This window comes from Vanessa atalanta, chromosome 9 (assembly GCF_905147765.1).
Source record: "Vanessa atalanta chromosome 9, ilVanAtal1.2, whole genome shotgun sequence".
NCBI classification, from domain to species: domain Eukaryota; kingdom Metazoa; phylum Arthropoda; class Insecta; order Lepidoptera; family Nymphalidae; genus Vanessa; species Vanessa atalanta.
In genome coordinates this window covers 8,126,136-8,142,053 of record NC_061879.1, presented here as the reverse complement: position 1 = coordinate 8,142,053, position 15,918 = coordinate 8,126,136, and the positions used below count along the sequence as shown (strand labels likewise).

The 15,918-nt window shown below is 30.6% G+C and overlaps 1 protein-coding gene across 1 annotated transcript in view; it reads right to left on the bottom strand.

Annotated features, from left to right (window-relative positions):
* Window positions 1-14,522, bottom strand: part of LOC125066425 — an 87,919-nt gene extending 73,397 nt beyond the window's left edge. Inside the window, exon 1 of the mRNA XM_047674494.1 lies at window positions 14,332-14,522. Within this exon, the coding sequence (XP_047530450.1) occupies window positions 14,332-14,522 (191 nt within the window). The remainder of the gene's footprint in view (window positions 1-14,331) is intronic.
* Window positions 14,523-15,918: the final 1,396 nt, after the last annotated feature.

The window sequence follows — 15,918 nt, the reverse complement described above, 5'->3', positions numbered from 1 at the left end:
TACCACGTGACCTATTTGCCAATCCGAATAGCTATACTATACAAAAAACCGTTATAGACATAACTCTCCTTAACCTACAAATATCGCAAAGACTAGACTACCCATGCTCAGGATGCAGCAAGTCAAGGTTCCTTAATTCTGTGGGGTCACCCACAGAATTAAGGAATAATTATAGTATATATAATATAGTAAACTAACATAACCTATACCATTAGTCAAAAGTCATATGACTTATGATATATGTAGGTAACACAAATTCATCTTTTTAACTGACGATTGTAAATAATTTGTGAAACATCCTAGAAAAAAAATCATTTTTTTTATTTGCTTCGGTAGAAAAAATAAATAAAAGCTTATCTCTCCTAAATCCGTAATTAAATAAGGTGCATTCATCCAAAGGGTCTTCAAAATTCTAAGAGCTAATGGAACATATTTTTGAAATTTACATCAGAAAGGCACCCTCTTCAAGCAATATGGCAAAGTTAACGACCAAAGTAATCTTGTCCACTGCAACGCCGGGTATAAAGAAATGATGGATGAACCCCAGGAATATTCTTACTCGAATTCAGTTAAACGATTTTTGAAACAAACGTTTCCGGGAAATTTTCTTCCCTGTATCATTGAAAAATATTTTAGATGAATCTAGGTAATACTTTTAATAATATTACGTAGTGCCTGAAGTATTTTTTTTGTTTATGAATTTCTGATGTATTTTTACCGATAAGATTTTGGGGTGATTTTTAATAAGGTCACTGTATTGTCTGACTGAATTACACAACTGCGTTCTTCCGAATTTATGAGACGAAAGAAGTTTGAATTTGGCAATCATATAGGATCGATGACTCAACACAAACCAACGACTTAAGGGGGTATGTTATCAAACAATAAACAATATTTTTCAAACCATCATATGACACATCAATTAAATGCAATCTCTTCTATTCGAATATAAATTGTTCGAATCATATGACCATTCAAGGAATACCTAAGCCCAAATCCTAATTTCTACTAACTAACAATAAGACACTTTTTTTTTTTCGTCTAAACGTTACCCTAGAAGATTATATTTAATCTTTTCTAAGATGATCATAATAGTTCGTTAAACATAATTAAAAAATTATTTGATTTTGATCTTTACGTTTCTTATTATAATGTAAGAATCACCGATATAAGGATATAGCTTCTTTAATGTTTTGTTAATGAAATCAAATATAATTTATTTTAAATTAACCCTCCTTTAAGACGTTATCTTATTTGTTTTATATTATTACTACAAATCATACAAGATCATCCTAAATACATATTCAGTTTTCTTGCCTCTAAATTAACAAAGTTAGGAACATGTGTACATAAACACAATAATGAAAATTGTATTTGAACAATGTTACAATGTAAACGTAAATAGAAAACGTTGAACAAAACTAATAAATTTTTAGCCCGCTGTAGCGTGTGCACGAAACCTTATATAAGTTTTTAGCCGCAGGGTCTGCGTGATCTTCATTTGTTGCAGATGATTATCCCCATTCATTGTTTGCGGGCTATTGTGGCGTCGACTGCACGTTTGTTTTAATTTACCACGAATAATAGTCATTACGGGGCACTCATAAAACCTCTTAATTGAATTCGTATATACTCATTTAATTCTTATTGCTCACCATGTGAGCATATGTTAATGATAATTACGTAGATGAATTAATTGTAATGTAATTGTAAGTCAAGAGAACACTTCTGTACGACTTTGTTTCTTAAAATTTCACATTAAATGATTTTCGAGCAGCTTCTCATCTGATTTTTACAGTATTTTTTCTTTTAATGAAATTATTTTTAGTAGAAAGGGAATTAAAGCTGCCTCGCGAATTCGGTTACAGTAAAAATTAAAAACTTTGCCAATTAGCTAGCGTATCATATAATTGTCTCATTTTTAAATTACTTTTGGTCAGGAAGCGAGAAAAAATACTCATAAAAGTATAACATTTTTGGGTTCCTCGAGACATTTAATTATAAGTTTTGAGACAAAATATTAACGGTAATTATTGGAATGATAAAAATCGATTGAAGTATCCAAAAAGTTTTATTTATATACATATAAGGTAGATCTAAATCTAAAATACCACACTGACTACCTTGTATCACAGATCCAACTAGAGCCTAGTTGGATGAGCCTTTAGACCTAGACGCAACTACTAAGTACTAAAACTAATACTCTGACTATCATGAAACAAAACAGGAACAAACGCAATTTCAGTTATCAATAATAAAATTTAAAAAAAAAATACAGAAATCAAATTTTTCTTACATTCAGATATCCTTTATCTATTTCAAGAATATTATTAAGGAAGCATCAAATTCAAACATATTCAAATTCAAATATTTTAATAATTGGAATTGTTAATGAAGAAACTAGTGGACTAAGCTTAATAATATGTGAATAAAAAAAAATAACAGCTATATCAAATTTTAAGAAGGAAACGTCAAAAATATTTAGTTTAAATTATATCGTAATTGAAACAAAGTTATAACAACAACAAAATAAACATTTAGGTGAGTGTTAATAATTATAGCCATTATAAGCCATTACAGGTATAATATGCTGGTTGGATGAGAAATAAGTGATTGTCTAATTTTTAAACTTTGACTTTGACACGTTCACCTGCGGAAGAAAAATTATGAAAATAATATACATTTATCTGAAGGGTGACAAGCCAACTACGCAGGACATATAGTGCACAATGTGGACATACAATGCAAACACAGGTGCAATCTCGTAAACCGACAGGACTGCGAATTCGACAGGCACAGGTTCAAGCTCTTTTCGAGGCATAAGATTGTACACACATGACGTTATTGAGAATTTTTTGAGTGTAAAACTCACTTAGTTATTATCGACCCGACCTGCGGCTTATATTTTACCAATGTCCAGTTATCAAAGTAACGGATGAAAGTTTGGGTTGTCTGGAAGAGATGGCTAATTAGCCATAAGTCCGCCCATTTTACAACACTCGTAATCAACATTTATTTTTTTATTTTTCGTTTTTGTATTTTACTAATTTTATTTTACTTTTTTTTCTGTGTGTTTCATGTTGTTTGTGGTGTATGTATATAAAGTATATTTCAATTCAATTTTCTCTTCTAATATTAACTTGCCCATACCAGCAGTGCAGCAGCATGGCAAACAAGCAACCTACCATTTTTAGAGGTGACATCCCGACACCAGAATGTAGATTCTCGTGTCCATTTTCAGTAGTTCGATATTTATAGGCCCTTAATTTATTGTTTATAAAACATGATATATCCGCTTAAATGCTCTAGTGTTTTATTTTTAATTTAACAAGTTCGGTTCTAACGTTTACGCTGACTGCATCTTTTCCAGGATAAAAGTTTCATTTCCAGAACTTTCCAACTAAATATATAACCCTAGGCCACGTTCATAAAGTTGTCGTAGGGAATTTATGATATCACACACTTTAAACTTTCTTACAGTTCCGTTTATTACCGCGATATTAAATATAAAAAATATATTTTTCTCGTTTCCTTTTTCTAAACAATTAAAAACTGATAACCTGATACTACCTTATACTAATCAAAATTTAAAGTGTGTATTAGGCTTATTTCTTCTACATTAATTTTAGGAACACTCTTGTTCGTCAATTCACTTATCATATAACGTATTATAATAGTGACAGATTTTTATACCTTATATAATATATAAATGGTTAATATTGAAAACGAATACATTTCATTTTATACGTTTGTAACAAATGAAGTCTATTATTAAAAGAACGGATGGGCTAATTCTCCACCTGATGGTAAGTGGTCACCACAGCCTGTAGAGGATAATAAGAAATATTAAACATTCTTTCTATCGTCAATGCTCTGAAAACCTGGAAATTTGGTAATTACACTAGCTCACTTTCCATTCAAACCAGAACACCATGATACTAAGTATTACTTCTTGGTGTTAGAGTGAGAGTGTTATATTATAAGTGGGTGGTACTAGCCCAAACCGGCTCACACAAAGCTCGACCACCAAGTCGTTTGCAAGCTCATTTTTTTTACCTGTAATGACTTTACACAAAGTGAAAAATTAAATATTTTTTTATAAATCACTACAAATTATTATAAAATAAAGTCCTCCCCGCATCAGTCACGAAAAACCTAAAAACTACTAAACGGATTTATACGGTTTTTCCTAATGGGTGGAGCAATACATAAGGAAGAATTGGTGTATAATTCATTAAGTATTGGTTTATATTTGCTTGACATGATGAAGAATGTTAAAGTTGTCGGTAAAAAATATGCAGATCAGTAGAAATGTATATTATGACGTAAACGTTTTATGTAGGCCCTTATTTTACCCATGCGAAGCCGGGTCTGGTAACTAGTATTATTTAATAATAATAACGTAATATGTGAATACTTAATAAAGTATTTATATGCCTATTTAATCACATTTAACAGTAAATCTTTCAATTTATTAAATTGGCCCTTTTTATTTAATTAGTATAATTACACTTCTCAGCAAATAAATTCGAATAACGTTTTCATTCCAGTAATTATCCGATTTGTACGTGCATACAAATATATGGTATAAAAGAAATGATTTAATTATTCATAAGTGCCGTAATCATTGCGTATCTCTGATGAGATTTTAAATTGCATTTTAATTCAGTTCATTTCATTTTATCGATGATTTCATTCATATAATTGCATTGTCGTAATCTGTCATTCAATTTAATTAAAATGGTTAGAATATATTATTCATGAATAAAAAAAATATTAATCGTAAAATCAAAAATTCGAATTGTGTATTTATTTAGAGCCATTTTTTTGTCAAAATTATATTATATTATAATTATATTATATTACCAAACGGTTCAGAATACACATACTTCAATCCAAGAAGCGGTGAAAATAACTAAGCGGGTTGTTATAATTTTTATGTTTTTAATTATGTTTTAGTAATTGTTACACAAAAGAAATATTTTTCTAACAATAATTTCTTATGGTTTGTTTCAGTAATCTTTATATTACACGCACAAATGACGAATTTATATTTAAAATGACAATTTAAAATATAAAATAATGTTAAGATAGATCCATTTACGTGCCCGTTGAAAATTAATTAATATTTTCTGACTCTTTACTATTTTCATTTACCTCGGCTTCATTATTCTGTTCCGTTAATGGCTGTCTTAATTATATAATTAAAAGAAAATATGACTTTAACGCGTCCCCACGGAGCTAAATAGACTTAGAATGTACTTACTGAAATAGAAAAGTTAATTTAAAAAATAAATTATTCAGTTTTCATGAGTCTCGGATATCCATAAGCACAGTAAGATGGAGAAGATATGAAAAGTTTAGTGAATGCAAAAATGCGTTTGCAAATGCGTTAAATTACGAACATGAATAATGACGAATTTCTAGAATAATCCTCTCTTAGTGTTCACCTACATTCCACGAGGAATTCCTTTTCATCCTGTTAGACCCACCGATTTAAGTGGTGCGTTGTATGACAGCAATTTATTCTTAAATTTTATTGAGTAGATTTTTGTATATATGGCACAAGAATATTAAAATAAAAGTATCATTATTTTGAAAAATTGATGTAATACTGAATAAGAAATACCATTAACAGATCTTTTCGTCGTATCATTTAATTAATTTAATTAAAAGTTAAATCAAATCTTTATCACTCACTCAAGTCTGTAGACTAATACCATACAAAATAATAATTTAAATAATTTTGTGTAACGTTTATAGATAACAGTATATAATTTGAAGGATTAAGCTTGGATTAAACTTTAAAAGTTTGACCAAGCGACCGGATTAGGTGTAAAGCTACGGCCACATTAACAGCGCGCAACAACTTAGTCTGCTTGCTTAGTTAATATTATCTATGAATAAATAGTTCATTACATTTGTCTCTTCTCAATCAATGGTCTTTTTATTTTATTGTTGGTTTTGCCAAATCTTAACGAGTCATTGTGGTTAACTAAAAAAAATAAATGTGTGCAACATGCAAATTCCACATATATTAGTCATCAAATTAAAATAATAATTACCAGTTTTTTATGGTTAAATTTGGACTAATTTCCGAGGAAATTTTTAAAACTAAATTTGTTATTATAACAATTTATCATAACAATAATTATCAAGCTCATTTTTGCTATAATTAAATCTGTCGATAAAATAAGACAAAGTTTAGTTCGCCCGAAATGGGAATGAGAAAATTTTAAAAATTCTTTCTTTCCTGTATTCAAGCGATGTATTCTCTGTATCTGCATAGATATGCAAAACAGCCTTTCTTTTTCAAATAAAAAAGACTGAGTGCAGGCAGTGAAATACACATGACGCCGGCAAAGTCGAGCTCTGCCGAATACCTACTATTTTGAATCGGTATTCTCAAACAGTTTTTGAAAGTTTAAAACTCGAAAATGTATGCAGTATTACTGGATAATTGGGAATTTTGTGCTAATGATTTTATTCAACGGCATGATTAATTATGAAAATTATTAAATGATGTATTTGAAATTCAATATTCATCAATACTTTGTTGACAAAGAGTATAATATTATCACAGTCAAAATTATCATATTTCGCCTGTTCCTTGAAATGTGTTCGGTGCAGAGTGACTTTTGATACTCCAAGAAAAAGGATTTGGAAAACATTTTGAAACAATCGATCGCCCGCCGAGAATAAACTTCTTTGGACTCTTCAAGCTGTTCGGCTGGTTTCCGCTACCATAATGCGAATTTAAGCGAAAAGAGCTGATGGTATTAATGGAGGCGCTTAATTTTTTTAACCTGAATTGGTTCTAATGGGTCTTTTAGTTTAATAATTTATATCTATGTTATATTATGTTGGGAAGTACGAGCTTAAAGAACATGTTGAAAAACAAATAATCTTAAAAAAATTGTGGGAAAATAGTTATGCCCCCTCCAGACGTCCTTTTTCTTACTTTTCTCCCTCTCTGTCTTATTCTGTTGTAAACGTTTTTATATATTTTTTGTTATTGTTTTCATTCAAACAATTTTTTTATCAAAATTTTGAGAAAGCAATTTTGATCGAACTGGGTTTTCCATGACCTGAGAACCTGCTAGGATTTAGAGGCTCGCAGAGGTGGGCCTATCGTCAGGATGTCACGGTAGTTTGCGTAAGCGATCCTGTGACGTCCCCCGAAAAGACGGAATGGGTACTGCTGGTATTTTAGTCGATATTCCCGCTTCTTCAGTACCGGCGAGCCCTACTGACTCCCCCGCCCATATCATGTGGGAGAAATGTATAATGGCGTTTTTCTAGCGAAATAAAAGGGTGTCCCACAACCCCACTCATTTTTTAAGTGCTCTTAGATTATAATATATCAAAGAATGTAATTATGTTCAGTCAGCCAGGTGATTTTTTTAATTTATAAAATAAAATAGATTTAATTGCAACAAAAAACCGAGCCACGTATTAATCTGTCAAAATTAAAACTACGAACACAACTTAAAATTGGAAATACCCTTGTACTGGCAGCTGTAAATTAGCCTACTTACAAGGAATGAGAACAATCATTATCAGCAACTAATTAAGATCACGCAATTCCTCGCCTGATAACTTACAAGGCTTCAAGTATACGTAACCTTATCGAAGTTTCAAACATAGAATATATATTCTTATAACGCGGCACTTATATGACTTTATACTACTAGACAATTATTTAAATATTCAGATTTATTCAACTACTATTTCATAGATATCTACTTCAAGTCATTATGAAGATGGAATTATGGTTCTGTCTATTATTGAAAGTCAAAATTTTAACAATATCTACGTTTTACAATCTGAATAATTATAATTAACTTGACTTTACTAATCAATACTGATACTTTCCGAAGTACAAACAACACCTTATAACATTCGTTATAATATATATTCGGTATAAGTAATTGCGTTCATAAAATTTATTTTAATTTACGCCTAAAACACCAACATTTTTATGTTTTAAAATTAAAATAAAAAATAATATCCAGGCATCAATGACTGCTTAGTTAAAATTTACACTTAATATTATTGTTAGGGTAGTTGTTGACTTTGCTCAAATATTATGCGTAAAATAATAACATAATAGGAAATATATTGACAATAGCAATAAAATAAACAACATACAAACATATGCAAATATTAGTGACAGATAGATTAATTTAACTTTGTTAGAACATTAATCTGCGAGCCCGGCCCATTATATTATTAAATTAATGCTTGAAAAACATCGGTAAACACCTGATATATTATGGCGTTGCTGAGCATCGCTTTCCGTGTTCGTGAAAATAAAATATATTACCAACAAGGGAACGAGGGTTTGCTGAAATAAAAACCTACTATCTAATTGAAATACTTACTTAATTGCTACCACATTCTAAAGTGAAATTATTGAAATAATATGATAACATTCCAAAATTATAGTATGTCAAATGACGGCCTATGTTGGGTAGCTTCAAAAATATTCCTCTCAAAAATCCACTACAATAGCCCGACAAACTCGTGTCACTCTGGAAGATCAAAGAACCTGTAATTAGATCTAATCCCTGTGACCTTTAATGCGATAAAAGTCCTAAGAACTAAGACCTGTGCTAATTTATTTATGTCTAGTTTCAGAACGAGCTTCCACCCATACTAATCCCTTTCCATTACTTAAGTCAAAAAATATGGCTTAAGAGAATTCTTAAACAAATTACGTAGGGCGTTTTCAATTAAATAAATTACTTAAAAGCTAAAATGATAAATATAACCGTATCAAAAACGGAAACGTAAAAATGAAATTTCTGTTATTTAAAAAAAATGCAATTACGATTTTTGGGTCCGTAATAACCGTTACTCATGGTAAATTAAAACAAACGTCCTTTATATCAAAATGGTTTCATAAAATAAACAATAAATTGTTACGAAAATAAAGATCATCATATTATGTAACAAATGATATGCTTTTAAAATATGGTAAGTAATTATATTATACCAAGGACGATAGTAGATAATTGAAATAAGTACGAGAAGTATTAGAGATGTAGGACTGTACGTGTTATTGTTTGTTCTAATTAAAGAGAACGGCAGCATTTATTATACTTACCATGGACAAAGTAAAGATAAAATTATTGTTCTAAAAAAATCACGCTTAAAATACCAAGTGACCTAAAAAGATGAATCCATTCGAAAATTATCGATATTAAAATGTCTGATTTCAGTTTAAATTTCTGTTGGAAGCCGTGATTGTGATATCAGCAAACTTTTTGATTATATTGTATCTTGTGTATCTTGTTTACCATTTAAAACCAACCAACTATTTTTATGCATTATTTAGTACAATGAATAACGAAAATATATGTCATTGTATATCACTATTAAATTTCAATTTATTATGAAGTTTTGATTGAGTGTTTGTTAAAAATTTGAGCCACTTTACTGATTACCATAGTTAGTTGCTCTGAACATATTGATAATCATCACTAAAATTCGCTTGGTCTTACTAAATTTATTTAGGGTCTTGCATCGTCCATTAATTTATATATATATATGTATATAAATATCTGTAGTTATAACTTTTCAACTCCCTTCTTCGTCGTCAACCAAATACCAACTATCATTCATTATTAGGTCTCCCTCTTTCCTCATAGTCATTATCCTCACAACACTTTTCTTGTTATATGATATTCATCTTCCCGAATCACATTTCCATAGTGATTAATCGTTTTCTTTCTGCTATTTTGTCACGGAAGCTAGTTTTTGGTTTCTTTATACGTACACATACAATTAATTCTCGTTCATGTGATCTGCCTTTTTTAACGTGAGCTAATTATTTTTTCAATTCACTGTATTTTTTTTTTCACAAAATCAAATGACATCTAGGTATTTGTGTACTGCTCTGCAATTAGCGACTGTTTTTTCTTGCTATGTTATGTTTTCCGTGACTTAAAGTTTCTCTCAAAATCACTTTTCCACAAGGGCAAGCACTACTGAGTTTTCAAGTGTTTAATAATTTGTGTAGATTAATCTCCTGTTCGGTGGTGATTAAAAACGTCGTAAGAAGAACTGCTATTTTGTGTAAAATTCTACGATATTTGTATGCACCGACCGATACAGAGGAGGTATTAATAAAGGAAGATTTTAATATCAGATAAATAAATAAGAGTGATAAGAACAACACGTGTTAATTTATTTATGTCTAAATAAAACGAAAATAACATCTATTATGAAAAGTCACCAATCACAGACATAAATTTCACCAAATTCTGATTCTGTAATAATAGATTATTATAATACCAAGGAAGGAAGTGTAAATAGGATAATATTGTATTAATTTATATAGGCTTATTATTTAAGAGGACGGGTCTAAAAGCAGATGTTTCCTTTTCACTTGTTTTCAGCCTACATTAGCCAGAGTCGAGTTAATAGTGGTCTAAATAATATAATTAAGGAAAATATGGAACGGTCGTTGTTAGTGGGTTAGTATTTAGTTGAATAAATACGATTAATAGTTGAGGCTAAACATATATAATTTTGGCCGATTTATTAATTGTAGGGTTAGTTCAAAGGCAGGGAGATGTGACAATTATATGATGTCTAGTATTATACAATATACAATTAATAATAAACGATAAATCGATCAAGTTATTAAATTTTTTGCTCATGTTTCAATTTTAAAGTATCATTAAGATAATATTTTTCATGCTACAACAAATTTGATATTACGGGTAGGTGTTGGGTTAATTTTTATGCAGTTTCTTATATAAAAATATGTATTAAAAGTAGTTACTGTATAAATTTTGACCGCGTGGAATGGTGACAAGAGTGCTAGCAGCATTTTGCCGTTGAATCGCAAATCCGATCCTCTTAAGACGAGTTTATACTAAAATTATTATTGCTTTTAAACTAAAATTATATAGATAATCTGTGTATCTTTTTAAACATTGTCTGTCGATCGAATACTTTTTATAAATTTGGTAGCACTAAAAATAGCATATCGTAATACAAAATAAATAATCGCAACTGGGCGAACATTGGTTTTATTAATTTAGTTATTTTATGCAAGTCATTGCTGAATGATTATTTTATGAAATATAATATATAAGGAGTCATAAGGTAAGCGGCCATTATCGCCTATAAATATTGGAACCGTAGGATAATTTTAACCATTCCTTACATATCAAATGCGCCACAATGTTAGGAACTAAGAAGTCCTTTGTGCCTGGTTGTGTATCAAACCGAAACACAAATATACAAAGTAATATTGCTTGACTGTGGAATATATTAGGGCTTGCAGGAAACTACCATCAAGTAAATAATAATAATTATGATTCTCGTTTATACAGTTATACCCGATTTGTATCATTTAAACTTGCCTACATTTTAGTCGTATCGGTGGAAATGATAGTAAAAAAACTGTGAAGATTCTAAGACTCAGATATATTTTATAAATTTCGTCGCGATGAATATTTGTATTAACAGCTGTATCCATTAAGAGCAATGATTTTCTGTAGTATATATAAGGTGCTATAATAAGTCGTTGACATAAGATAGCACTTAGCAGTTGACTCGAAAAAATTGAGGTTTCTTGAATATTGGTTATACGAAGAAAAACGCCTTTAATATATTCAGTCATGTGTACAGTATAGTCTTTAACTATAATAACTTGATCTTAACAATTTTGTAATATAATGTAATTAATAGTTAAGAAAATTACCAAATACTTAATAATTAGAATCCAATCAGTTGTCATCCGAAAGGTGAAATGAAAGGTTCTAGGCTAAATTAGCACCACTTTGTTTTAATCCAGGATAATCCCAGCTAGCCTAAATGCTTTAGGATATAGATTAAATTTAACGATGTGATCCCGATTTCGGCTTTCAGTCCTCAAACAATTTAATACGTGGATAATATGGCGCGACGGACCGATGGCAATTTTAGGCAGACCCTGGCGACTGTTAACATTAATGACTCAGTTATCCCATTGGGATATAGTGAAGCCCAAATTATATTATATTTACTAAATATCGTAGGAATTTAGGATATGATTTGCATATTAGAAATTTATCAAACTATATATGGCTAACTAAGATTTTTCTTTTTTTTTGCAATACTAATGAAATAATGGTTTTTAAACATTATTTCTTTACTGAATCTATGTGCCTCTTCAAGCATTAGCATTAGCAGCCTGTAAATTTCTCACTGCCGGACTAAAGGCCTCCTCTCCCTTGAGGAGAAAATTTGGAGCATATTCCACCACGCTGCTCCAATGCGGGTTGGTGGAATACACATGTGGCAGAATTTAGTTGAAATTAGACACATGCAGGTTTCCTCATGATGTTTTCCTTCACCGCCGATCACAAGATGAATTATAAACACAAATTAAGCACATGAAAATTAAGTGGTGCCTGCCTGGGTTTGAACCCGAAATCATCGGTTAAGATGAACGTGTTCTAACCACTGGACCATCTCGCCTCTTCAAGGAATTATTGATTATTGTCGTTATTATTTTGTGAATATAATATCTTAATATTTCACAATATATCATATATGCCGCAAAATTTAAATAACTTTATTGTAATATTCATGATTTCGAAAAGATACAGATTTCTCATTTTAAAGTGTTATTAAGTTTCAACTTAAATCACCATTAACCTGATAGTTATGAAAGTAGTATCTTACTACCAAAGGGCAACACTTTTCCGTTACAACTTTACACAGTAGTAATTCAGTCTATTGACAATACTACGAGCACTTTTCTATTGAGTGGACTTCGATTAGCTCCATTCATCCGAGAATGCCTCAAGCGAAGCCCTTGATCTTTTGTAATTACACAGAAAGCGCTCATTCTTTTGTCTCTGATTTTTGGACCGCAATTTATAAATATAAAACTTCCATTTATGTTCAAGTTTTATTGAGTACGAAATAAAACAATAATACCTTCGATAAATGTATACACTAAGTATTCATAAAGACTATTTTATGCTACATTCAGGCACAGGGTTATCCGTTTTTAGTTAATTAATACATTATAGTATAAAATTTTATTTTAGACGAAAAAATTAAATTATAAATAGAAATAAAAAAGTGTACAGAGGCTGTGCTATCGCTAAGATAGCGATCTCTTTCAGACAACCTTTGGATATAACCTCTAAATTATACAAAACGCTGACGTGTACAAATTTTTATTAATACATATTAATTATAATTAGTGAACTAACTTTTAAGAATTTAAATGCACTGTAACACTTAAAAATACATTAAATTGAGTTAAATTAGATTAATTACAGATGATGACTATAAATAACGCTTTACTTTATTTATGAAAGTTTTAATTTTAACAGCTAATATTTTTATGTAGTTTTTAATTTATAGTGGGGGATTTTTAAGACCAAATTATATGCAATATTGCAATTTGCAAAAATTGACACCTCACTTTAAATATAGCCAAAAGACATTTTTTAGTTACTTGCATTGAAGAAATGCTTAAGCCAAGGGTTAGTGTGAGAGGCCATTTATAATCCCACGTGAATAGCAGAGCTCAACGAGAAAGCTTTTAGATGTTACGACACTCATAATGTACTTTCTGATGTTAACATCTACACTTATACCATTGTTACTATTTAACCGCATCGAATATTATAAGGTATTTACCTAGCTGCACCGGGACTGGACGGCAATAGCGGATTTATAAATTTTCCAAGCATAGGCCATTGAATTTTTACCACCCAACGGAAAGAAAGGGGGAAATATCACTGGAAAGATGTCTTGGAGACTGATTTTCAAATGACATTCAACTACCATTTTTTTATGTTCTGCATGCAAAAATAATTTACGTTCAGTTGATAAAAATACAATTTAAAAAAATTCCATAAATTTAAAATCCCTCTAATCTACCACCCAAGGCTCCTTCCCAGGTCGCTGATAAATGGACAATCGTCTCACCGTTAATTTCTATTATATTAATAAAAACCGCATATGAGCCGCGTATGAAGCGCGTTGTCCCTGCGGTCGAGTGACATTTTTTTTGTAATATAATATAATATTTCTATTTAATTATAATACTTCTATATGTTTACCTCTAGCATATACAGTATAACAAAAAATTTACCCTAAATTATACATTAACAACGCGATAAAACAAGCTGACCCAATATTTTATGTTTATACGTCAGCACACATACCATTAAGCCACTACCGCTAATGCAATATGATATTTTCTAGTATCATTATTTTTTTTATTTTAACTGTTAGATAGGGGAGCAAATAGTACCGCGAAGTGGGAGCGTGCGGGGCGTGCCGTCGCTGACCTGTTTTGCAGAAGAATACCTGGGAGGAGGCATCGGCGCTAACCGCACCTTCTCTCCAGCCGTAGACAAGGGATACCCTTGTACCTCTAAGAATGGAGGCACCACGGTAGTATGCGCAAGCGATCCCGTGAAACCCCCTGTGAAGATGGAGTGTGTACCGTTTAATTTTTTTAGTAGGTAGTTGGCACTAGCAACTTCCTCATACCCCATCTGAGATAAAGGGTGGACTAATTATATCCAATAGTGATTAATTTCAATTTCAATTAACGAATGATTACGTAAATTTACGCTTCAACAATGGTTATATTATTTACTTTATTACAATAAAATCGATTGATATAAATGATAATAAGCTAGTGGTAAAATTCAATTTGACTACCAGTAAGTAAGTATAGTTCTTTTAAATTACGTAAATGAATTTGATTTGAAAAACCAGCTTTAAATGCAAAGCAAACTATTAATGGAAGTTGACTTAAGTATTTTGTTCGTAGTGCTGTGAGAAATTGGATGTGATGTCTCAAATATGTTTAAGCGCAGTGCATCTAACGATATCACCATGTTCATGCAGGGAACACAAAGATACTAAACTGCTGAGCAAATGTCAATAGCATAACTTTACAAAAAGTATCAAAAAAACAGATTACAAGTGCTTAGTTATTTACCATCTAGATTTGAAAGAAATAAATCTTAAAAGAATTAAAATTAGCCATAACATGAAGTATGACGTGTTCTTCTGAACTATTATAAATCACCGTGGCCTCGAAGTGGTCCCACGACACACATTATTCTCAGTAATAGCCACTCCTAATCACTATGGTATAATATTAAATAATATCACAGCATCAAGAACGTTGTAAGTTATACTTATGTAAAAGTTAAAAATTAAAGACAAGATTCTATTGTTTGATTTTGGAATACAGATATCAAACGTGTCACGTGATGTTTGATAATTACCTTCGACTATAAACATTGGCAAGATGATTTACTTGTGCTTTATTTACAATGATTATTCGGGGTCATACCACAGTTCTAACCAGAATAAAGCAAACCAGTTAATGACGCTTTCGTTAATGTGTTGCCTTACTTTAAAATATACCTGGACATCGATTTTATCTAAAGAATAATATTGTCTTAAGCATCGCTGATATTGCAAAATAACCAATTTAAATTTTATCCTAAGTTATTCTAAAACAATTATAAAATATACTGTTTTAATTACAAAATTGACATTCAAGTTTTACAAATTATATCTTCTTGCTTCAAATATACTAAGTTTAACCGCCACAGACTCGGGCTGGTTAATCCTGTGATCTTAATAAGGTAGATGAAATAAGCTTAATTTAATTTTGCAGTAATAATTATTACTATTATTAAACATCGTAATATAAATATACATTAAGATTATCTTAATGGCCAAAGAAAGCATTACTTTGCGTAAAATATTACATACGAGTATTATTATTTAGTTAGCTGTATTTATATCTAATCGCACCAGCTGGGCTACGTGATAATGTATTTTGTCTTAACATAAATAATTTAACGTGCGAGAGAGATGCACCGAGAAATACCAATATCTTAGAGTAAGACGATTATAGTTTCTAATTAC